At 37.1% G+C, this 24,630-nt stretch overlaps 1 protein-coding gene across 1 annotated transcript; it reads left to right on the top strand.

Annotated features, from left to right (window-relative positions):
• The first annotated feature begins 22,757 nt into the window (after positions 1-22,757).
• Positions 22,758-24,035, top strand: LOC120625055 (tigger transposable element-derived protein 4). Its single transcript, XM_039891964.1, has one exon. It carries the CDS (start codon positions 22,758-22,760, stop codon positions 24,033-24,035), a length of 1,278 nt encoding a protein of 425 aa, XP_039747898.1.
• The last annotated feature ends 595 nt before the right edge of the window (positions 24,036-24,630 follow it).

Here is a 24,630-nt window from a genome sequence, read left to right as displayed (position 1 = left end):
GCTCTTCTTGGTAGAATCTGCTTTCTGTATCCGGTGGTCGAGTCACTACAAATAGACATAGTTGACGTTTCAAAAGTGCTTATAAAGTAGGCCTACTTAAAATAAATGAATTTTGAATTTATTGAATTTTGATTCACATAAAATGTTGTTAGGTACTTTTTACGTTATTATCTCAATAACCGTTTGAACTGTATTTATGAAATCTTGAGGGTTTTAATAATTAAACCAAATTTCATGTGTTTCTGTACGTATAATAGATTTTGGGTTATTAAGTGGGCAAAAGTGGCTCTCAATGGTTCGTATAATAACAGTAACTGCGTCGACAGTTCCTTACTCTTGACTAAAACACTCCCGCGTGTCTTGGACCCATTTATAAACCACCTGGTGTCACCTTCTATTTCAGTACAACACTTTGTTGAATACTAGTATTTAAAGCATATAAATGAAGCTAGTAGAAACCTAGGGATTATCAGTTTCACTTGTCTAGATACTAACAAGGGCTTCAGCTGTGCGCTCGTTAGCAACCATTTTCCCGCCTCGTTTCATGATAAAAATGCTTCACATTCTTTAGCAGACTCGATTGTCTGGTGTTATACAAAAGTTTCCATTGAACGAAATAATGCTCTGGAACGTATGTTTGCGAGAAAATAATTAGTTTAACAACTTTATCCTCTCGAATACATAGACGCTGGACGCATATTGGCGCTGTGGGCAACGATCCTGCTAAGATTTACGTGTTCAAGATTCCCACAACAGGGCAATGTTTGTCTAATTTATTATAAGTATGTACGTATATTATTCTTAAAAATATTCGTTGGTCATCTTAGTACCCATAACACAAGCTACGCTTACTTTCGGTCTAGATGGCGATGTGTGTAGTATCACATTTTTTTGTTATGTACGCATCAAAAGTGCTATGGGCGTTTTTCAATAAAGAAATATTTGACTTTGCCGTATGACTCTGAATTTCGGTGCTTGTTTAATAATATCTTGGGTAAGTTCCAATTGTAAACGTTAAAAGCATTCTCAGCAAACAAGAATTTCATTAATGATAAAGGAGAGCTGGCCAAGACGGTCATCAGCGACCCATTTGTGTGGGTAACAAAATTATATCTTAGTCCGTCACGAGCAGTTAGTTGGGCTCTTGCCCTCTCGGCGGCAAAGTGAGTTAAAGTTGCTTCATGTTGTTCGTGTCAACTGTGCTATCCATTAGGGACTTTATTTGCCACCAACGTTTAGTTCCAGCTTCACTACATCTATAACTAAAAAAAAATTCTAATTGACTATGATATTTGCCACTAGCTGGCGTATAAGTCAATGTATACTTACGACCAATCCAATTTTTTTTTTTTAATAGCTGATACTACACAGACGTCTGATCTAAGCGTTAGTTCCGTCAGAAATAAATCCGAGTTAATCCCTAGTCGCGCCTAAAGAAGTTTTACTTACAAACAATTTTTGGACAGAAACAGGCGTTACTTTGCGGAATTCCGTGATAGATTATTAAAATTAAGCTTAATTTGCTTTACTCCGCAAAAAGTAGTAGAATCTGTATTGTGTAATTTATAATTTCTTCAATCTTTATATTTCACACCAAACAGATCTTCGACAATGTACCCTGTACGCAAGTTTCTCTCCAGAACCGGAATATCCCCAGATGTTGACTTTACAATGAATAATTTGACATAAAAATTATCCATAGCCGTTAATGTTGGACGTAGAAATATGTCGACCTCCATGGCGCAGCGGTGAGCTCCCTGGTTTTATGTAGGAGTTCAAAAATTTTTGCTTTTTGTAATTTTTTAGCTTTTCAGTTAATTTATTAATAATTAATTTTTAAATTGTTTTTTCTTTCTATCTTAAAATGGTTTATCTTAAAAACATATATTTTTCTAGGGAAATAATAATTACAAACTAAAATTTATATTTACAATAAATATAAGCCGTCTCACTGTTCATTTATGGGCATGGTACCCAAAATGCTGGCGCTTATTGCCCCTTTAAATTGCTAGACTTAGCCGTTGGGCTAAATAAGCGCCAGCTCTTGGGTCTAGTATTTGAACATGAATGTTTTTCAGTGTCTGGGTGTATATTTGTATTTTGTATAAGTATTTATATATGTAATTAATACAAATTTTCATAACAAATAGTTTGTGTTATGGGTAGTATATTTATTTATAAGCTCTTTTGAAACATCCAGTATGTCGGTTTGTAGTGACGTTTGCGTTGCTACCATACCCCTAAGCATAGCAGCCTAGAGGTGTACTAAGACGTTTTAAATTCCAAGGTCATCTAGTTTTTAAATATTTTTGACATGTTCTGAAGAAATCAAGTGTAATATTCCGAGGACTATGATTAGTTTCACCGTCCGCATAACGTAAGCGACTGCATTCAAAGGAATATAGAATTTTATTTTCTCTAAAACGCCGGCATTTTATTTATGTAATACAGATAACGTCACATGCAGTTCTGCCCGCGTCCGCACCATGCATTGTGGGTAAATGATATCTTGGGCCTTTTGAATAAAAACAAGCGGCAGTAAAAATGCACACGCAAATTTATTGCTTACGAAAAAAATATATAAAGAACTCGTATTTTTAATCCCCGAAGCAAAAACAACTAGAAGTTTGGCGTGTCTGTGTTCTTGTGTGTGAGTCCGCGTGTGTGTGTGCGTGTGTGTGCTTGTGTGTGGCATCGTAGCTACCGAATAGATGAACGGTAAATTAGACCGGAGTGTTCTACGTTCGATGAAAATCGTACAAGATGGCCGCTGCCACCGAATGGCGAATTACATATTCTTTATTCTTTTACTAGCGAGTACCCGCAACATAGTTTAATTACATTATATACAAATCAATATGTGCGCAAAGTTCACCCTTGAAGGCATTTATTAGTTTATGTATGATTAATTACAGCCAATAGATTTTTTATTAAAGAGTAGATGTTGCCCGAATTATTTCTCGAGTTTATCACGGGTTTTCCTGAATTCCGTGGGAACCATTACTTTTTCTGAAAAAAAATTCATGCAAGTTCAGGGTAGTTATATTGGCAGATGGTTTTTTCTATTTGAAATATAAGATACTAGCTGTTGCCCGCGACTTCGTCTGCGTTTGATTTTGTTTTTTTGATTTGGCATTAAATTTCGTTGTACTTAGATCACAAAAAAAATTTAAAGTTTTCAGTATCGCTAAGAGAATTATGAGAGGTTTGCTGCTGTTCGCTGCGGAGTTCTGTCCTCTATCACCAACCACAGTGTGGGCAAAAGTGTGCCTCTGAAAGATAGGCTAAAGGTCTAGACTGGACTATCACGGCTTACGTTATTCCTATTGCAGTGAGATGATTATGGGAAATTCATTTAGGTTATTATATCTTAAAAGCTTCGAAGATTCAATCCATGGATATGCTTTGGACTCTATTTATTATCAGGTCCTTTAATTCATCATCTGCAGCCTTTTAAAATCCCACTGCTGTGATCCACCACGCTGCTCCAATGCGGGTCGGTGGGCTCATACGACTATTACCACATGTGATAATAACCGGGACTGACGGCTTAGCGTGCTCTACCAGGCACGGGGGTTGACAACGCCAATTTCCAAGCTCCCGGCTGGTACTGAAAAATCTTAAACAAAAAATACACAATAGGTATCTAAAAATCCCTAGTCGGGATTCGAACCCAGGATTTCGTGATCCGTAGTTTAAATATGCTAACCACAAGACCAACGAGGCAGTCAACCATTGTGCCTTCGCGCCTTTACCAGTGAAGTCGTCTAAATACAAAAAAAATCTAAATTCATTTAGTCAAAGTTGGCCAAGTTTATAAGCGCTTTTTAAACGTCAAGTCAAGTCGTTAAACGTCATTTTTTTTTATACTACGACAATACACACACCGCCATCTAGCCCCAAAGTAAGCTTTAGTTTGTGTTATGGGAACTAAGATGACAGATGAATATTTTTATGAGTAATATATATAAATACTTAGAATATGCATATAAACACCCAGACACTGGAAAATACTCACGCTCATCACATAAACATTTTCCAGTAGTGGTAATCGAACCCACGGCCTTGGGCTCAGAAAGCAGGAACGCTGCAAACTGCGCCAATCGGCCGTCAAACCGTTTTTTAACAAATTGTTTGAACTTATTCATGAATAGGTTCAAAATTACCTACTGAATCGTACTTTAAAAGCATATACTCAATCTCATGACTTCTGTGCTATTCGCAGACAAACTCATTGTATTATGTACAAAATTATGTAAAAAGTCCGTGACGATAAAAAACTATCAACGCAATGTCGCACAGTAATGGCCTATTCAAATGTATGCGGGCCTTTATAGTCCAGTTTCAGAATCGACGGGATTAGTTCCAATGGTAGGTGAATCTATTTTGAAATGCATCCGCTTTGAATGGGTTAGCTTAGTGATTAGTAGGCTCGGACCACTATTTGCCTGGAATCGGGTTTATAAGTTCGACTCAGAGCGTTTCTACGATATCCGATCCGATATCGGATGATATAGCTGACTAGACCGTCCGTAGCTTATTAAAGTCCCACTGTTGGAATAAAATAGAATAATAAATAAATATAATGAATACTAGCTTACCCTCGCGACTTCGTCCGCGTATAAGTCAGTCGAGAAGCTAGAGTAGAGGTGATGCTAACATCATAATCATCGTAAGAGTTATGTCCTTTATCTCCGACAGTATTTATCAGATCTTCATAAAATTAGACACTTCATATTTTATAGTATACACTTTAAAATAAAAAAAAATATTATGAAGCTATGAAGTAAAATTGATAAAATTTTATCGGGATAAAAGGTATCCTATATGTTGACCCGGAATATCAGCTACCACTATTCCACACTTTATTTAAATCCGTTCAGTAGTTTTCGCGTGATGCCCGGACAGACAGACTCACAGACAAAAATTAAATAAAAATCTGTTTTGGACTCAGTATCGATTATAAAGCATCACCCTGTCAAAATTTTTCAAAATATATTAAATGTACAGAAATCTTTCAGTAGTAGTCTTAAAGTAGTATATAGATAATATGAAGTACACCAATACGCACTGGGCCAGCATGGTGGACTACGGCCTTAACCCCTTCTCATTATGGGAGACCCGTGCTATGTGGACCGGTAACTGGTTGATATGATGGTGACTACGACAATACACACATCGCGATCCAGCCCCAAAGTAAGCGTAGCTTGTGTTATGGGTACTAAGATGACTGATGAATATTTTATAAGAAAAATCCTATAATAATATTAAGGATTACGTGTACGATAAAAACGCTTGGGTAGGAATTGCTCTAACTTCATAACTCTCGGCCGCAATTTGACGGCCGATTGGCGCAGTTTGCAGCGACCCTGCTTTCTGAGTCCAAGGCCGTGGGTTCGATTCCCACTACTGGAAAATGTTTGTGTGATGAGCATGAATGTTCTTCAGTGTCTGGGTGTTTCTGTGTATTTTCTGAGTATTTATGTATATAATTCATAAAAATATTTATCAGTCATCTTAGTACCCATAACACAAGCTACGCTTTTGGGGCTAGATGGCGATGTGTGTATTGTCGTAGTATATTTATTTATTTATTTTAACTCAACATAAACTCTACTGTGAGATGATTATAACAAAACAAAAAACCTGGCTAAGTTTGTTTGGAACCCTCCTAGCTTTAGTATTAAGTTAACGAATGCATTTATCACCATCACCTAACATTAGTGTTAACATGTTAAATATATGAACGCTTCATAAGTGCACATGATAAGGTCTACAAGAATATAACATTTTTGAATTTGATATGAATAATATATATTAATACTTATAATATACAGATAAACACCCAGCCACTGAAAAACATTCTGGTTCCTCGCACAAACATTTTCCAGTTGTGGGAATCGAACTCACAGCCTTAGACTCAGAAAGTGGGCTCGCTTCCCACTGCGCCAGTCGGCCTGAATAAGAAAAAAAAGATTTTTGTTTGCATAATACACAATTTTACAAAGATGCCATTTAAATATAAATTACGAAGTCACGGTGTATTTCTATAAGCTGGAGTGCATAGATTATAAACACATAAAACAAACTAAACAAACATGCAATTTTAATGCAATAGAAAACTAATCAACATATAGTTATGTCAGAAATATTATGTTGATCTACACCTAAATTAAATTAAACAAAATTAAACACGGACAACAGCCAGTATTAAATATATAGACATATACAACAAAATTACAAGTTCATTATATAATACCACGCTTCCCGCATCTGTGAGCTGACTTGATGACGACGTAAATCCTACTTATCCTACTATCCTACTTCCTACTAAAATCATAAATGTGAAAGTGTGGATGTTTGTTACTCAATCGTTCAAAAATGGCTGAACGGATTTGGATGAAACTTGGCAAGCCTATGTTTTTTGAACAAAACATAGGCTACCTTCTATCCCGATTCCTTAAGTAGTTCCCGTGGTAAGATTAAATATTGATATATATACCTAAATGATATCGTGTATTTTTTTTTTATTCCACTACATGTAAGCCCTCGACTGCAATCTCACCTGGTGGTAAATTATGACGCAGTCTAAGATGGTAGCGGGCTAACCTGTTGTATGGTAGTCATACCCCTAATCGATTTCTACTCGACATCGCACTGGAACACTAAATTACTCTTAGCGGCACGTCTTTGTCGGTAGGGTGGTAACTAGCCATGGCCAAAGCCTCCCACCAGACCAAAATGTAGTTAGTGTAGAGAGGAGTATATAAATTTAAATTAAATGCGTCAAACAAAGATATAAAATTTGCGACTCTACCATATTAAATACGTAATAATTTTCTCTATTACCTACAAAGCAAGCGAAAATTGAATAAAATTTACACGGGTGTAAATTTTATTCAATTGATTTACACGGGTGTAAATTTTATATGAAAAAGTAATAAAACTTTCACATTTTTCGTTTCTATTTGGACCTGAATTCTGATGTACACGCAGACGAAGTCGCAGGCTGAAGCTAGTATTATAGAAACAAACATTCTGTACTAGATTTGGAAATTTTGGATAATCGATGAACGCCTTGCATAGCCCGAGGCTGTCGATTGAAACTTGAAACTTAATGTAAGACCGTATCAAACGCGGCCTAGTATATTTTTAACGCTTAATAATTATATTTCGCTTCAGACCGCTAACGCAAAAGCGCATTACCGCAAAACAGATGCAAGATTTGCGTGCGGGCTCGTTAGTGTAGGTACTCCAGCACTGTTATCGCAGCTAGATAGTGTTTTCACCCTACGTAATGTATTAAACTTTGTTTATTAACCGGTTTTGTTATTCGTGTGGATAACGCTATTACGTTTTATAGTATACATTGCTGTAATCGTTTAAGTGTAACTAACGAGGTTTCGACGACTTCCATGTTTAGGATTTAGGAATTTATAATTTCAGAATTTTCTCTGGTCTGGACTGGTGGGTGGCTAGCGTGGTGGACTAAGGCCTAAACATTTTTATTCTGAGATTTATAAGACCCGTGTCCTGTAGTGTGCCATATTGATGAATGCCTTGTCGGTTCAGTGGCTGCTATGTTCGACTATAGATAACGAGGGCTTAGATTCGAATTCCGGATTACCTGATCCGGAATTCGAATATATATATTTGTAGTATATATATTAGTAGTATATAGTACATTGTCGAATTCAAATTGGAAATTTTTGTAGGCCTATCACAGGAAGTAATGGTTCATATAGGTATATATGTTTTCATTATTGTGAGGTATAGTGATGGTGATAGCTGCATTCGTTTACTTATAGCTAAAGCTTGAAGGGTTCCAAAAGGACCCTGGTCTAAGAAGAGGCCGTGACAAACTTAGCCGGGTTTTATTTAGTTGGATTATTTAAGGTAGCTAGATCAATACTCTTTTGAAGCCATGTCAGGGAACAGAACCAGCATTCGAAGCATTGATAATTAATACCTAGTTGGTCAAATAGTTTACAAACATAAAGTTGAGAAAATCAGAAAACAATTCGCAAGAAAAAACAAACTGTAATATTAATGGCCATAAATGAAAAATAGTTTCATGTTATAATATTAGTGGTAAGCAATTAGAAAGGGCTTTTTAAATTAAAAAAATCATCAAATCAGCAATCGGTCATAGCCTAAATAAAAAGCGTATAGAATAAAATTCAAATCCCCAGCATTGCTATGGACAGACGTCATTTCCGCGTCGATGCTTCCAAAGCCGTCAGCCCCTTGTTTTTACGAGAGCCTCTATAAAATAAACATTGAAACGGTAATCTCGGTACCGGAGCACGCAGATACTTGCTCTAGGACCAACACGAGACTTATATTTTGTAAGTCTGTGTGTATCGTGATATTCATCATCATCATCATATCAACCCATTACCGGCCCACTTCAGGGCAAGGTTCTCCCACAATGACAAGGGGTTAAGGCTGTAGTCCACTACGCTGGCACAGTTTGGATTTGTGGACTTCACACACCTTTGGGAACATTATGGAGAACTCTCGAGTCTCAGGTTTCCTCACGATGTTTTCCTTCACCGTTGAAGTTAAAACGCACATAACTTAGAAAAGTTAGAGGTGCGTGCTGGGGTTCGAACTCGGTCCCCCGACAGTGAAGTCGAGGTCCTACCCACTGGGCTATCACCGTTTCTCGAAAATGCAATTAACATTATATGATAATAACATAAAACTGTGTTTATTAAAATTGGTAAAAAGTACTTGCCCTTCTTCCACTTGGTTCACGTATTTCATAATTTATTAAAAAGTCCCTGAAAGCCATTTGGTTTTCCGGGATAAAATAAAATAAAAATAAATAAATATACTACGACAATACACACATCGCCATCGCCATAGTCCCACAGTAAGCGTAGCTTGTGTTATGGGTACTAAGATAACTGATGAATAATTTTTTTATCAATAATATACAATATACATAAATACTTTTAATACATAGATAAACACCCAGACACTGAAAAACATTCATGTGCATCACACAAATATTGTCCAGTTGTGGGAATCGAACCCACGGCCTTGGACTCAGAAAGCAGGGTCGCTGCCCACTGCGCCAATCGGCCGTCATCATCGTCATCGGTCGTCAAAAGTGTCCTTTGTCAGTATCTAGGATACAAGGTATCTAAATTTCATCGAGATCGGTTTAAGTGTGCAGCCGGGTCTAGCGACAAAAGCTCTTTAGAATCCCCGGCAGGGCCCCGGCAACACTACCCTGGTGTTGTGCAAAATTTCGCAAAGACCATTTAAGCTGTTTATTATAGTATAAAGGACTACGTAATCGATACAAAAGGTTGGGTGTAAATTATTGCTCTAACCAGGTTGCTCTTCTAATAATTTAAAATGACATTGTTAGATGGTGATAACAAAAAAAAACACCCGGCTAAGTTTGTTGTGGGCTTCTTCTTAGACCAGGACGCGTTTGAAACCCTCGTAGCATTAGTTTTAAGTTTACGAATGTGGTTATCGCCATCGTCTCACTACCGTGTAATTCTTATGTATGCATCAAAAGTGCCACCTATGGGCCTACTTGAATAAAGATATTTTTGACTTTGACTTTGCTGAAATGACGTTTATAGGATATACAGGTTATTTTTGTGAATGCCCGGGAATGTTATTCTATTGCCGCTTCGGGATAAAAAGGATCCATCTCGAGGATACAGGCTAAACAAATGCCAATTTTTAATGAAAATCGGTTGAGCTGGACAAATAAATACACAAACAGACGTAAATTCAAATTTACACTATCAGATATTTTATGACGTTATTGATGTTTTTTTTTAAAAAGAAGGTTGTTTAGGAGCATCTGGCGTAGCTGTCATCTTTTAAAATTTAATTATTGATCTTGGAAAGAACAAGCGGTGTAAAATCACTACAAACAGTCAGACTTAAAGTTTTAAAAGCGCTTACAGAGTTATTTTAACCTAAAATTTAAACTAAAATAATTTATTTACGTTAAATGCTATCCTAAAATGTTAGTTACTCCACTTGTTAAATGGTTAATCAAAATTTCCGAACGTCACAGTACAGTTATTTACCGAGCGATCGATCTAACCGTTCGTTGGATAAATGCAGCGGAGGCTTTTAGACGGGTTCCGGTGGGGAGTGCATCCCGTGACGTCACTTCCGGCCCGGCGCGGCCGTTTCGGCATCTACACCGACCGTTTCTCATTACACCCTCCTGATAGCGGGTGGATATCTGGTCAGGTGAATTAAATTATTTGTTAGTAAAGTTTTTTTTTATATCACGCTGAAGGCAGTAATTTTCATAACAAATAAATAAAATCGAAGTAGCTTTTATTGTTAAGCTTGTGTTATTGTTTTTTGAACCTATTGCCTGCCCACTGTGTAAGCGGTGATAGCGCAGTGGGTAGGAGCTCGACTTCACTTTAGGGGGGTGAAGTTCGAATCCCAGCACGCACCTGTAACTTTTCTAAGTTACGTGCGTTTTAAGTAATAAAAAATATTACTTGCTTCGACGGTGAAGGAAAACATCGTGAGATACCCTGCATACCAGAGAGTTCTAAATAATCTACATTGGGCCAGCGTGGTGGACTAACCCCTTCTCATTGTGGGTGGCATGTAGGTTTCCTCACGATGTGTCCCTTCGCCGTTAAAGAAAGTTTTATTTTAAATTCCTAAAATTAAAAACGCAAATAACTCCGGAAAGTAAGATGTGCGTGCCGAGGATCGAACTCGGTCACCCCGAGAGGGAGGCCAAAGCTGTAACCACTAGGCTATCACCGATTTGAATGATAGCATTACTCAAACAATTTTTAAACTTTTTACGCCATAAGTGGCTGAATACATTAATATAATTTAACTAGCTGTTGCCAACGTTTATTGCGGTTAAAGAAGCATATGTTACTCTTCGTCCGTTTAACTAACTATATGCGAAAAATCAAGTTGACTTGTTCCTTAGTTTGGGCGTAAAAGAAGGACACACAAACAAACCCACTTTCGCTTTTACAATATAAGTAAGGATGAAATTAGCTATTGGTAATAATTTTTTAATTTTTTAATAGTGCAGATATTTTTACGCCCTCCCTGTACGGTGAGCGCTGTGAATGTAAATAGGAGGGCCCGAGTTCGGTTCCCGACAGGGGCAATTTGGGAATTTATAATTTAAAAAATAATAAATTTCTCTGGTCTAATCTGGTGGGAGGCATTGGCCGTGGCTAGTTACCACCCTACCAAAAGAGACGTTCCACTCAGCGATATAGTGTTTCGGTGCGAATTCGCGTAGATTTATATACATTATGGGTATGACTACCATAATCCCCAACAGGCCCGCTACCATCTTAAAATGCATCATCACTTCCCACCAGGTGAGATTGCAGTGAAGGTCTAACTTGTAGTGGAACAAAAAAATTTAGTCATCTACGTTTCTTTCTTTTTGTCACCACACTTTCTGTATATTCACTCCTCTAAATAAACCTTAAACGACGCGACGGTGATATATTTAGGAATACCGGGAGAAAAAAATGTCTTTGCCCAGTGAATAACGGCTGCGAAATGAAAAAATATCACCCTCGGGATCCGCAGACTTCCGACATTACTACTTTGAAAGTTTGCTGTTATTAAATCCTACGAAGGTCGTAGTAATTTATTGTGACGAGCATAAATTGCTTTTAAAAATATTGCATATACTATAAACGAAGTGCAAACCATGTTATGCTTGCATCAGTTTCCCTTGACCAAAGGGTGCTTTTCGAAAGAAAATGCAAAATTTACTTTAAAAACTATTCAAATATTAATATATCGATAAAGCGTTCCCTCGATATGTCCAGGATTAATTATTCCTGTTTGAAAACAAAAAATTATAATGACTTTAAAATACTATTATTTTAAATCAATGCTTTGCTTTGTAATAAGAATGTATAAAATAGTTTAAACTCCTTATTACGCACACAAAACAAAACAGTGTTTAAATAAAACTATTATGAAAGCGATGTCAAATATGCCCGAAGATGCTGTTATCGTTTAAAGTGATATTTATCAAAGAAGTGCAATTGGACAATTTTGGTAAAAAAGTAGGTACATTGTCTACTATATTATCTCTATTAGCAAAGAGTTAAGATAGGTAGTCATACATATCCGACGAAGCCGTCTAGACAGAGCAATTTTTTTAGTAGTAAGGGATATATACAGCCTCAAGACGCTTTTTGGATAACGTCGACATTTACCACGAGTTCAAGGACGTCTCTTCTTTATACTGTGGTATTAAGGTAAGTAAGTTTATCGCTGCGACTGTCTTGTCTGATGTATGCGTCCGCACTTAAATATCGTGACTTTCATACGAAAACCTTACAAATTCTCTAGGTCGTTGGATGGATGTAGCGCACTTGGCCCGCGGACTGCGTTATTTGTCATGGCTGATTTTTTGTATTTATAAGGTTCCAACCGAAAAATATAACACCGTATGATAAATATATTTATGTTCGACTACGAATCACAAGTCGCTCAATGAATTACTGGGATTGAAGAGGCAATATGTGGGCACACAGCTCGGAGAAACGATTGACGTTGGGCTCCCAAGGTGCTGAAATAGCGACCCCGCACTGGTAAACGCAATGTTGGTCGAATCAAGGTAGACAGATTACATCTTGTTAGCGAGACTGGGAGCCGCTGGAAACAAGAAGCCCAGGACCGTGATCCATAAGGTCCGGGGTCCGATTTCCGGTTCGCGCTAAGATTTGTAAGGCATGAATTTACCTTGAAAAAATTCTGAGTGGGTACTTATTCTGAGTGGGTGGCCGATAATATTGCCGATATTATTGAAACTTCGCTGTATTGTAAAATAAAACTTATCGTAATTTCATAGATACAGCAAAGTTATCGACATAGCTCAGTGAGTTTTGAAGCTGAAGAGGCGCTAGATGAGGTCCAAGTTCGTAAGACCGATGGATATTGGACTTCGAAGTTGCTGATGGAGACCCCGCACTGGATAGCACAACGTAGTACGGCGTTACAAGGCAGCGTACATTTGATACCCGTATTGTAAAAAATATGTAATGTTCCATTTTGTGAAGGCGGCAATCTTAGACCAATTTTCAACAAACATAGCTAAGAGCACTCTCGGGCGCTTTCAAACATAAAAAAAACTAAATCAAGACCGATCCGTTCGGTGTGTGACATGATGCCATATACACACACAGACACGTCAAACTTATGCACTCCGTCGTTTTTGTCTCGGGGGTTAAAAATACAAATACATATATATGTCCGAATTCCATCGGTTAACATAAATAAATTAATATCAAGTCATTAAAAGTCAACATTTTTGAAATAAGCCGTAATTTGAAATTAATTTTCGCCCATCAATTTTCAGATGTAATCCAGAATTATGTAAAGCCGTATCCACACGTGTGTTGCGGTTTAGATTGGTTTTCAAATTTGTATAAATATCACGCGTCAGTACACGCAGCACAATATGAGTGATTCGGGATAATAATATTGCTATTAATGCGTTTATCAGCACACTGTTATATTAAAACTTGTGTCTGTTTTCAAGCGATGAGCGAGTCGATACCATAATATTTTTTCTGAGAGAACAGAATAGCTATCAATTAATAATATTCATTGGAATTTACAACTTTCAGTTCAAAGGGGTAATGTGGTTATCTCTTTTTCATCACAAAGCCAGTCAGTCTCTTGGAGCGTTGGCATGATATAATTCTGAACCATAATAATAAAATAACAAGGCCGGAGGCCTTATCCGTTATAGTATTTTGTAAACAATTCAATGTCAATTCTTGAAACTGTTCTGGTTCCCCTTATGATGCATAAGCTACGGTATTTAGGGATAGCTACGCTCGTAGCATGCACCGTTTCTTTAAAGGGCTCCATTATTGATTTTGCGTGCATATAATAAATTTTCATCAAAACCAATAATATGATATAGAATGACTTTTGTCAGCTTTCATTTTAATTTAAGTCGTAGGTCTTACAACAAAAAAATGCGTTCGAGCTCCTAATTGATTATCTATCATTCTTTATTTTTCTATAAATTTCTTGGAAGGTTATTGAATAAAGTAGAAACAATCATTAAAATCGTTCGTTTAACTTTTTATTACATTTACAAGTTTTAAAAAATCATCTGGGGTTTTACTACCATCCCTTAAAATAGCATTATATTACAACGATAGTTTATTTGATATATATACGAGTACATTAACAACTTAAAAATAAGGATTTTAATTCTGGAACAGGGCCGGAATATTAAAATTATACTGCCAGATTAGTAATGAGCCCTTGAAATTCTCATTTATTTTCAATAGCTTAAAATCATTTGGTTTTTCGGTCTAGTCACAATTTAGACCATTAATAATATTAATTAATCTTTATTAAATGAAAAGCTTAGTTTTTATAGCTTTTAGTCGGACCGCACCTCTTAATGCTGTCAATCCACAGCTTTATAATTAAAACGTGAAATGAAATCCAAAAACGGTCTAATAATTTTGGAAGTTTATTTTGCTGCGATAATATGTTTTTATTGAAATCATAATATGGGATAAATTAAAACGTAAACATGCCATTTTAACCAACATCCAAAAGAGGTGTATATCTTTAATGTGATGCGTTTTGTGCCTAATAATTGTGTATTATGAAATATGAATGTTGCCAAGTAGTAAAAATCTTTTCTTTAAGAAACCCAAGGAGAGTTAGATTTCCCGAGTTAAAGTATCATATATCCGTTTCAAGCATGCAAGCTATCTCTTAACAAAATGTCACCAAGATGGATTTAGCTGTCCAGCCGTGCATGGGTAACAAAGGTAGTCCGGGAAAAAAAGTATCCTATGTCCTCTTGTATTGTGTGTATCTGTATACCTCTTGGTTATATATGTGCCAAACATCTGATGTTTTCAGGGTTTATGTGTGTATGTTTATATAAGGGTTTTATCGATCCACAATAACTTCAAAATGACTAAACAGATTTGGATGTATTGGGGATATAGAATCCTTATATCATCGGGAGTGACATTGGCTGTAACTTTTTGAAAATACAATCTATACTGCGCTTTTATGGCGCCATTACCAAATTTAAAAAATGTGTGGATTAAACGGCAATGGTGTTTTAAATATTTTTCTTTATTTACGCGCCTACTCGTTTTTGTGAGGAATCTATATTTTAAATTCGGCATAAAAATAAGGTAATACTCAATACCTTCGTTAATTATTTCTATTCCTCATTCTAAATTCGCTTCAAAAAACGTTGCGTTCTGGAGGCACTCGAATTTTAGCTCACAGGAAATAAGAAGTTATGTGAATGACATTTCTGTCTCTTGTTTACAAGTCGTTCGATTTGATGTTAGTGTGAAGTGTGATTTTACTCGGACGGCCTTTTTGCACACAATGCTACGCAAGTTTGCAGTTAGTACCTGTACTGCGCTGGAATATTCGTATTACACTGCACGCTCCGTCTCAAAGGGGATCCTGGAATACGAAATTTAATTATGCATTTCAAACTTGTCTAAGTCTGCGATACCTGTCCTACTGTTGTTACGTATTGCTGATTGTTTGAGTTAGCACTTTGTTCGCTAGAAGATGATATTGGAGTAGTTGCTGAACTACATATAAACGTCTATAATAATAAATTACGAACTAATTCTATAACTAGAACACTGAGCTGTGTTACAACTGAGTACCATCTAGGTGTTTATATAAAACGTAAGCTTACAGAAAAATCCTATTATAATATTAAGGATTACTTAAACGATAAAAAAGCTTGGGTGTGAATTGCTCTAGCTTCATAGCTTAATATAAATTTACTGCGAGATGGTGATAACAAAAAAACCCTCGTAGCTTTAGATTTAAGTTGGCGAACGAAGTTATCACCATCCCCTTACAATTAGGTAAACAAATATGTATTGCTGCTATAAGCTATATGCACTACTGGTTGCTAGATTTTACACGCCTTTGAGAACTTTATGGAGTACTATTAGGCATATATAGCCATCAAAGTAGACCGGCTCAGTTGAAAGAAGAAGGAAAATTTTACAGAATGTACTTCCTCAAAATAAGCTTAAGGTTCACTGTACTCTGTATATACAAAATAAACCTTCCTACAGCCAGAAATGTACAAAGCTTAGGCGGATATCTAAAACGTGATTGTCTAGAACTTTAGTATGTACGTACAGAGCTCCACAAAGACAGACAATAGACAGGGCTAGTGCTCAATGTGTCTAAACGTCTATAGCCCGATGGAGTCCCAGTGTCTTATACATCTACGAAGTTCACTGGGGGAACTTATTGGACTGTTTGCGGAAACGTGCACATTGAGGTCAAAACCGAGTAGAAGTGTCTCCAGAAATTGTATTTATTATCAGTAGATAATAAATAATAATATGCAGTATAAATATTATACATACTACTCTAATCCCTACTATACTACTAATATTATAAATGTGAATGTAAGTTTGTTTGTTACGCTTTCACGCAAAAACTACTAAACTGATCATCATGAAACTGTGTACACAAATTTCTGAAGGTATTAGAATTAATATAGGGTGCTTTTTATCCCGAAATTAAGGTCAGTTATTTTTGGAGAGGGGTAGAAGGTGTTTGACGATTTTACACCATAACGCCGTTTAATGATAACCGATTTAAATAATTACTTTTGTACTATAGAGGTTATAATATGTTTTTAATTATTCCCAAACTTTGTGTAGATCTGATGAATGTGGTTGGAGATAGAGCACAGAACTTCTCAGCGGACAGCAGCAACACCCTCATTTGAGGCTTAGCGATACTGAATACTTTAATTTTTTTTAGAACTCCATCTAAATTGAATGCCACATCAAAAAACAAAATCAAACGCAGATGAAGTCGCGGGCAACAGCTAGTATGATATAAATGTGAAAGTGTTTATGTTTGTTTGTCCATTCTTTACGCTCTAGGAGGCATGTACGAGTATATGTATATATTATTGTATTGATGAGATATCGGTATATATGCAAATATATATATATATATATGAATATTTTCATGCACCACCTCTTACTATTTATTGAGATGTTTTTTACGCCATTGGTTGCCTGGGCACAATACACACATCTAGCCTTGTGGTATGGGTATTAAGATGTCTGATGAATATTTTACCAGACACTGAAAAATATTCATGTTCATCACACCAACAATTTCCAGCTGTGGGAAACGAACCCACTTTTGACTCAGAAAGCAGGGTCGCTACCCACTGCGCCAGTCGGCCGTCTGTATATATATATTGCTAGTAAATGTCTCGACACGGAGAGGGTATCTCCGCGCGTCCCTCCGATGCGGAGCAGAGAGCGAAGCGGATGGATCCAGGGCTTGTATGGTTCCGGGAAGTCGATGGCCCATTAAGGAATTGGACTGACTGTGGCGGGAGTAAAGCGGATGGATGCTAAAGCGTTCCCGTGGTTTTGCCTTCAGGCGGTTAGAAGGAACAGCGTGGGGTGTAGACAGTAAGAGTCTGTAATATGCTATTCAGAGTTTTTAAACAACGACATTCATGACGTTGACACTACGGAGTACCAAATTGTAGAAGGTGCTTGCCAGCGTACACAACTGACACAAGACAATGGAATTTAAAAATACCTACATAAGGTATATTTCCAGCAGAGCACTTCCATCGGTTGATATAATGATAACGAAAAAAACAATTTAACAAAATTATTTTATTCATGTCATCTCTACACTTTCATAGGTTTAAAGGGTCAGGTTTAAAGTTTAATACAGATCTGTGAAACTTTGGAAACCATGTGACAAAAGTTTGTGGGACCTGATCGACGAATTGGGCTATTGTAACTAAAGTAAACTGCAATTATTATAAGCATATCGACCCACTACCGGGCCACCGGTTAAAGCCGTTGTCCACCACGCTGGCCCAGTGCAGATTGGTGGACTTCACATACCTTTGAGAACATTATGTAGAAAACTCAGGCATGCAGGTTTCCTCACGATATTTTCCTTTTACGTCGAAGCAAGTAATATTTTTAAATAAAAAATCACATAACTTCCAAAAGTTAGAGGTGCGTGCTGGGATTCGAACTCAGCAGAAAGTGAAGTCGAGCTAAACCCACTGCGCTATCACCGCTTCAAAAATTATTCTAAAACCCTTAAAATTATTACGTAAACTTTGAGATCCTTACTGTCGTATCCTTACAAAAACCTCTAAACCGCTTTGTGGCACATGTTTTTCGGTATGGTGGTATGGCTGCCACCCTAAACCAACCACGGCAAAGCCTTCCACCAGCAGGAACCAGAGAAAATTCAGAAAGTGTAAAATAAGGATCCGGGGATTGAACCCGGGACTTGCCACTAATAAACCAGTCAGTTTAGTGGCAAGTTTAAAGGTTGCCGAAAGGCGTATTGGGACCGAATAATAACTCTTGCCATGGTCCCCAAATTCCACCAAGGACATTGTGTCCGTAGTCAAAAAAGCCAACTTTTACATCACCGAGGCAGCAGAGTAGACACAAAGTAACATTAAATCAATGAGTACACACTTATCATAAAGCCCATCAAAGTTTCCATCTGGACTTTTTAGTTTACAGCATCTCGAATGACGTTTATTCCCACCTTTGTAAGAGTTCAAGCCAATTCAATTAGACGCCAAGTTGGCCCTACTCCGTGGAAATTAGCTCGTTTCATTTAAAACACTCCCTGGAAATGTTTTTGTTTGCAGCTTTAAAATGCTGCGAACGTTTCAATTATCTGTCTATTAAACATTAGCTTTTTGCCTGAGACTTTGCCGCGTGGATTGTTTTCTCGGGATAAATATTGGCTAAAGATATTATGAAAGATTATAATCAAATATATAGTATAAAATTTATGACATGTAGTTTAGTTATGGAGTTATAAATTTTTATTCCTTATTACAACTACTTTATCTTATCTATTGTGCTTCCTCTTTGTATTTTGTTTTTGTGTGTGCAATAAAGAATTTAATAATATAAATAATACTATTACAATTTACTGCGACGACCAATCTTTCTGCTCAGCGAGGTGATTGTGGGCAAACCCCAAATTGACCTTGTGTGGTGACGGGAAATCATATTACAGTTGTCACCAACCTTTTCCTTCCCGCGGGTGTACGAGGTGACTAAGGCAATATAACAGCCTTTAGCCCAGCAGTGCACTGTTATAGGCTATTGAAGATTACCTAAATAACTAATTCCGTGGGGGCTGGGAAGGTCACTTGTGTGAGATGCAACTTTACATGCGTCGATACCCTAGCTGCATCCCCACCAGGCCACCGCGTCAATGGTAGGTGCAGCTGTTACCTAAATCTTTGAGATGTCTCTCAATAAGTTCAAAGTTTATATCAAACGTAAGCTTACAGGAAAATCCTTTTATAATGAAAAAGATTGGTTATGAATTGCTCTAACTTTATATTAATTAACTTTGAGATACTGATAACCCGCTAAGTTTGTTGTGAAAAGAAGTAGTAAGAAGACCAGGGCGCGTTTTAAACCCTCGTAGCTTTAGTTTTAAGTTGGCAAACGAAGTTATCACCATCCTCTTACAATTATATAAACATATATGTATGAACGCTTTATAAGAGCCTGTGAAAGGGTACATGAAGAAAGTAATTTTGAATTTTGAATTAGATTTTTTTGTGTTTTTTTGGAGTGGAGACTTTGAGATCGCAGGAAACCCAGGAAACGGGAGTCAAGCTCTTTTTAAAGAATTGTCTAAGAGGGTTAACGAGTCTACTGGTGATCCTAGAGCTGGCAGCTAGTTACCTTGGTCAAAGGATTAGGCCAGCATCTTATGATAGATTTAATTCAGTTATATTTGGGACAATAGATGGTTTTTGGTTATTTCTGTTCATGAGTAAAATTGTATAAATTAAACCTAAAATAATGACTTCTATATGTCTATTTGACTTAGCTAGTTTGGATTTGACGTAGAGATTAGTTTAAATTATTTTTTTACATATTTAGTAACTAAATATGTGATAAAGTGTAGATATCACTAGAAATAAATTCCTACCAGGTATTTGCAATTGCTAACCTATGCATAAAATTTTGGGGCTTAAACCCGGTACCTCTTACGAATAAGACCACAGCGCTCACCATTTGGCACGGGAGGTCGTCAAAAACAAGGCACATTTGATTTAATACAAAATTCTAAGAATTAAAAAAAATTGCAAGTGCAAAGATACAAAGAAAAAACCGTCGTTTAAAATGAGTATCTACATGAATAGAGCATTTCTGTAGAACTTGTTATTTTTGAAGAAACGTGCGTATTTTCTCGGTGTACCAAGTTAACATAATTAAATTAGTGGAACTTTTCTAAAGTTATAAGAAAAGTCTTCCGAGGAACTAGAAACGTGAAAATTCTTTTGTGTTTTTGTATTTAACGAAATTTTGGCCAATGCCACGAAGAATTGCAATCTTTAAAGAATAGAATTAACGTTGGTTTGTAGGTGTGTAATGTATCAAATCCTACTGAAACGTTTGCGTATACAAAACTACATTTTTGTTTTTGCTTTTGTGGGATTTGCTAAAAACCATATCTGCCCATTCTAATAAATATGCCCATACATACAATATAAAAAATGTCTGTTTTGCAAGGGAGAATAAGCCCATGGAGATAACAGCATTACAGCATTCATAATAATGGAAAACATTGGTTCATCTATCACCTCTTTTCACAACACAATCATCATATCAACCCACGAGAAGGGGTTAAGGGTCCAACACGCTGGCCCGATGCGGATTGGTGTACACCTTTGAGAACATTTTGCAGGGCCCTCAGGCATGCAGGTTTTCTCACTCAAGCAAGTGATATTTGATAACTTGATACGCACATAACTTAGAAAAGTTAGAGCTGGAATTCTAACTCGGCCCCCGAAAGGTAAACCGAGGTCTTACCCACTGGGCTATCACCGCTTCACCCAATGGCAGACTTAAAATATTATGTATGTAAATGTATGGATGTAAAAGTATTGAGGAAAACAAGACAGTTAAAAATGTGACTACCGAACCACTCGTAAGTATTCCTTTGTAACGACTGTTAATACTAAAAGCAGATGAAAATGACATTCAAATCTCCCAACGAGAGGAAAATACCAACAAGAAAATGCACCATTAATTCCTTGCTTCTTTACGTAGACCATACAACACTTTGCTGCTGAAAAATGAACTTGATAGTTCCAAATTTAAGGTTCAAATTGCATTGGCTGTGGATGGACGAAAACATTTTTTCTTTAATTCGATGAAGTCAGAGTCACCGCATTAACGTTGCCACGTTTTAATCCGCTTTGCGTTTCTGAGAAAACAAACAAGGGGAAGTTTTTTGACTTCATAAACATCAATATTTATTCATTGGTTGTGCTAAACAGAATAAATTAAACACGAAGAATCTTTTAAAATGAAAAGCCTTCAGCGACCTTTCTACAATTTTTGAATTTAAGAAACCGCTTACACGACTAATATTGAAGCATCAAAAACCACTGCACTTTAGTAGTGTTTCTCGAACAGGCGGTTAGTTACTTCATACCCACTTTAGACGACCTATTGGCGCAGTGGGCAGCGACCCTGCTTACTGAGTCCAAGGCTGTGGGTTCGATTCTCGCAACTGGAAATTGAGCGATGAGCATGAATGTTTTTCACTGTCTGGGTGTTTATATGTATTTTATAAGTATTTATACAGACACTGAAAAACATTCATGCTCATCACACAAACATTTTCCAGTTGTGGGAATCGAACCCACGGCCTTGGACTCAGAAAGCAGGGTCGCTGCAAACAGCATCAATCGGCCATGAATTTAAGTAGGTGGTCTCGGGTTCGATTCCCAGCACAAGCAATTTGGGAATTTGGTCATAATTTCTGAATTTCCTCTAGTCTAGCTAGTTACCACTCTACCGACAAAGACGTGCCGCTAAGCAATTTAGTGTTCCAGTGCGATGTCGCGTAGAAAACGATTTAGGGTATGACCAGGTACCATACTCCCTAGCAGGTTAGCCCGCTACCATCTTAGACTGCATGATCACTTACCCTCAGGTGAGATTGCAGTCAAGGGCTATCTTGTAGTGGAATAACAAAAAAAACCTCATAGTTGTCACGCACGACATTTATGCGAAGAGGGGTGGTGACTACTGAATTTAGATCTGCCTACACCAGACGGCACGGAGAGATACAGTGTAAACTCTTTATAACGTTATCCTTTATAACGATAAACTCCCTATAACGTTGGAGTGAGCCCAAGTTGGTTGGTTTGCGTTAAAACTCACATATTGAAACACTCTTTATAGCGATACGCCATTCTCTATTACGAAGAAATATGTTCATATTTGTAGACAGTAAATATTTATTATCGGTATTATTGTTTATGTTATGTTATCAGGTAACAAAAGACTTTGAAGCTCCGAAACATCCGAGGTCGGTCTAGCTTTTGTTATCCTTAATTGCCTTGTACACGTGCAGTATGATGCATTGTTTTCTCGGAAGTGATGGTCTTCGACCAAGCATACTGGGTACCTATCGTATTATCAGTCGTAAACCTACTTTGAAACTGTTAACATGGCCAGTAAACGGAAAGCGATTAGTGTTGACGAAAAAATTTGATACGTGCGATTGAAAAGGGAGAAAAGAAAAGTGACGTTGGAAGGCGTTTTGAACTAAGTCAATCCACTGTTGCTACCATTTGGAAAAACCAAAAAACAATTCAACAGGCGGCGCTGGAAGGAAACTTGTCTAAAAAATTAAGAAAGCCAAAATTCGAAGACTTAGATCAGGCAATGTTGTCGTGGTTTAACAATCAGCGCCAGAATAATGTACCCATCTCGGGGCCAATTGTAAAAGCTAAGGCTGAAAAGTTTGCCAACCAACTTGGCATAATTGACTTTAAAGCATCTGAAGGTTGGCTCGGAAAATTTAAGCACCGTCATCAAATTACGTACGGTAAAATGAACGGAGAGGCGCGGGATGTCGATATGAATGTGACTAACAATTGGATTAGTACAGTGTGGCCTAATTTAAAGATGAAATACTCACCAGAAGACATTTTTAATGCAGATGAAACTGGCCTTTTTTTCAAGTTGACTCCCGACAAAACTTTAAAATTCAAAGGGGAAAAATGTGTTGGAGGAAAACTGTCTAAAGAGCGCATTACAGTTCTAATGGCTGCCAATATGAGTGGCACAGAAAAAAGAAAGCTTTTAGTTATAGGCAAATCGAAAAACCCTCGGTGTTTCAAGAACATAAAACAGTTGCCAGTTACGTACAAAGCAAACAACTCAGCTTGGATGACATCGCAGATTTTTGAAGAGGAAGTGAGAAAATGGGATGCTGAATTAAAATCACGGAAAATCTTGCTTCTAGTAGACAATTGTCCTGCTCACCCAATCATATCTAATCTTCGAAACATAGAGTTAGCATTTTTCCCAGCTAATACAACCAGTATTTTACAACCAATGGATCAGAGTGTAATTAAATCCCTAAAGGGCCACTATAGACGGAAAATGTTGATGGATATGATAGAAACTGACGGCAAGGTCTCGATCAACATGCTACAAGCAGTGAACTTCATATCAAAAGCCTGGCAAGAGGTAACAGCGGCCACTATTCAACATTCTTTTCGACATGCTGGATTATGTAGTAGCCAAGAAACGAACCAATTTAACAGTGAAGACAATCTACCACTGAGTGAATTGATAAGCCAGTTCAACGTACCAAACAATTTTAACGAAGATCTACAATCGTACGAAAATATAGATGAGGATGTAGCCACAACTGGTACACTTACAGATGAACAAATTGTTGATTTAGTGTCAAAAAGTCAGGAAACACCCGATAATCAAGATGAAGAAGACGATCAAGTGGACAAAGCCGAATCACCACCAACAATTCAACAAGCCCTAGATGCCGCTAAGTTGGTAGAAAATTTTTTGTTGTTTAATCAAGACGATTCCACCACATATCTAGATATGAATAGGATACATAAAATAATACAAAACAAGTACTGGCATAGCAAAAAACGTCAGACGAAATTATCAGACTATATGTGTAAACAATAATTTATATGTATAAGCATTTATTATCTAAGACATACATACAATTAAAAATTCTTGTATTAAAAATTCTTATTAATTTGGTTTTTTTTTGTTCACTCCATATAACGATAACTCTCTATAACGACAAAAAATGCTCAGTCCCTCGAGTTTCGTTATAAAGAGTTTACACTGTATATTATATTACACGGGAGAGAAATTGTACCCCCGAAAGACCCGCGCTACTTTTAACCCCAGAGAAGAACAGTCATAGTCCCCGCGCGATTTATGAAACACTGAACTTAACGTCGATGAGCTATAACTATACCAAAAGAGCAAACTTCCTCGAAATCAGATTTATTCTAGCTTGAGCCCGAGGTTTTCCCCACGTAAAGAGATTCTGTAAGCGTAATTGCATTAAAAAAAATACGTGTAGGTACAGATTTATTCTCCGCAGAATAAAACTCTTCGTGGGTAATAATTTCGCAGCTATGATCCATGTTGTACGTTACAGACCCCGTAATGAGCGTGCCGTTTACGAGATGACGAATTGTCCGCGCAATGCTACAACGTCATTATTCACATGTCGCCATTTGTGTGAGACCTCGTGGGTTAAAGCGTT

This window comes from Pararge aegeria, chromosome 7 (genome assembly GCF_905163445.1).
Source record: "Pararge aegeria chromosome 7, ilParAegt1.1, whole genome shotgun sequence".
NCBI classification, from domain to species: domain Eukaryota; kingdom Metazoa; phylum Arthropoda; class Insecta; order Lepidoptera; family Nymphalidae; genus Pararge; species Pararge aegeria.
Note: the sequence above shows the minus strand (reverse complement) of the source record. Positions and strands in the feature narration are given on the sequence as shown.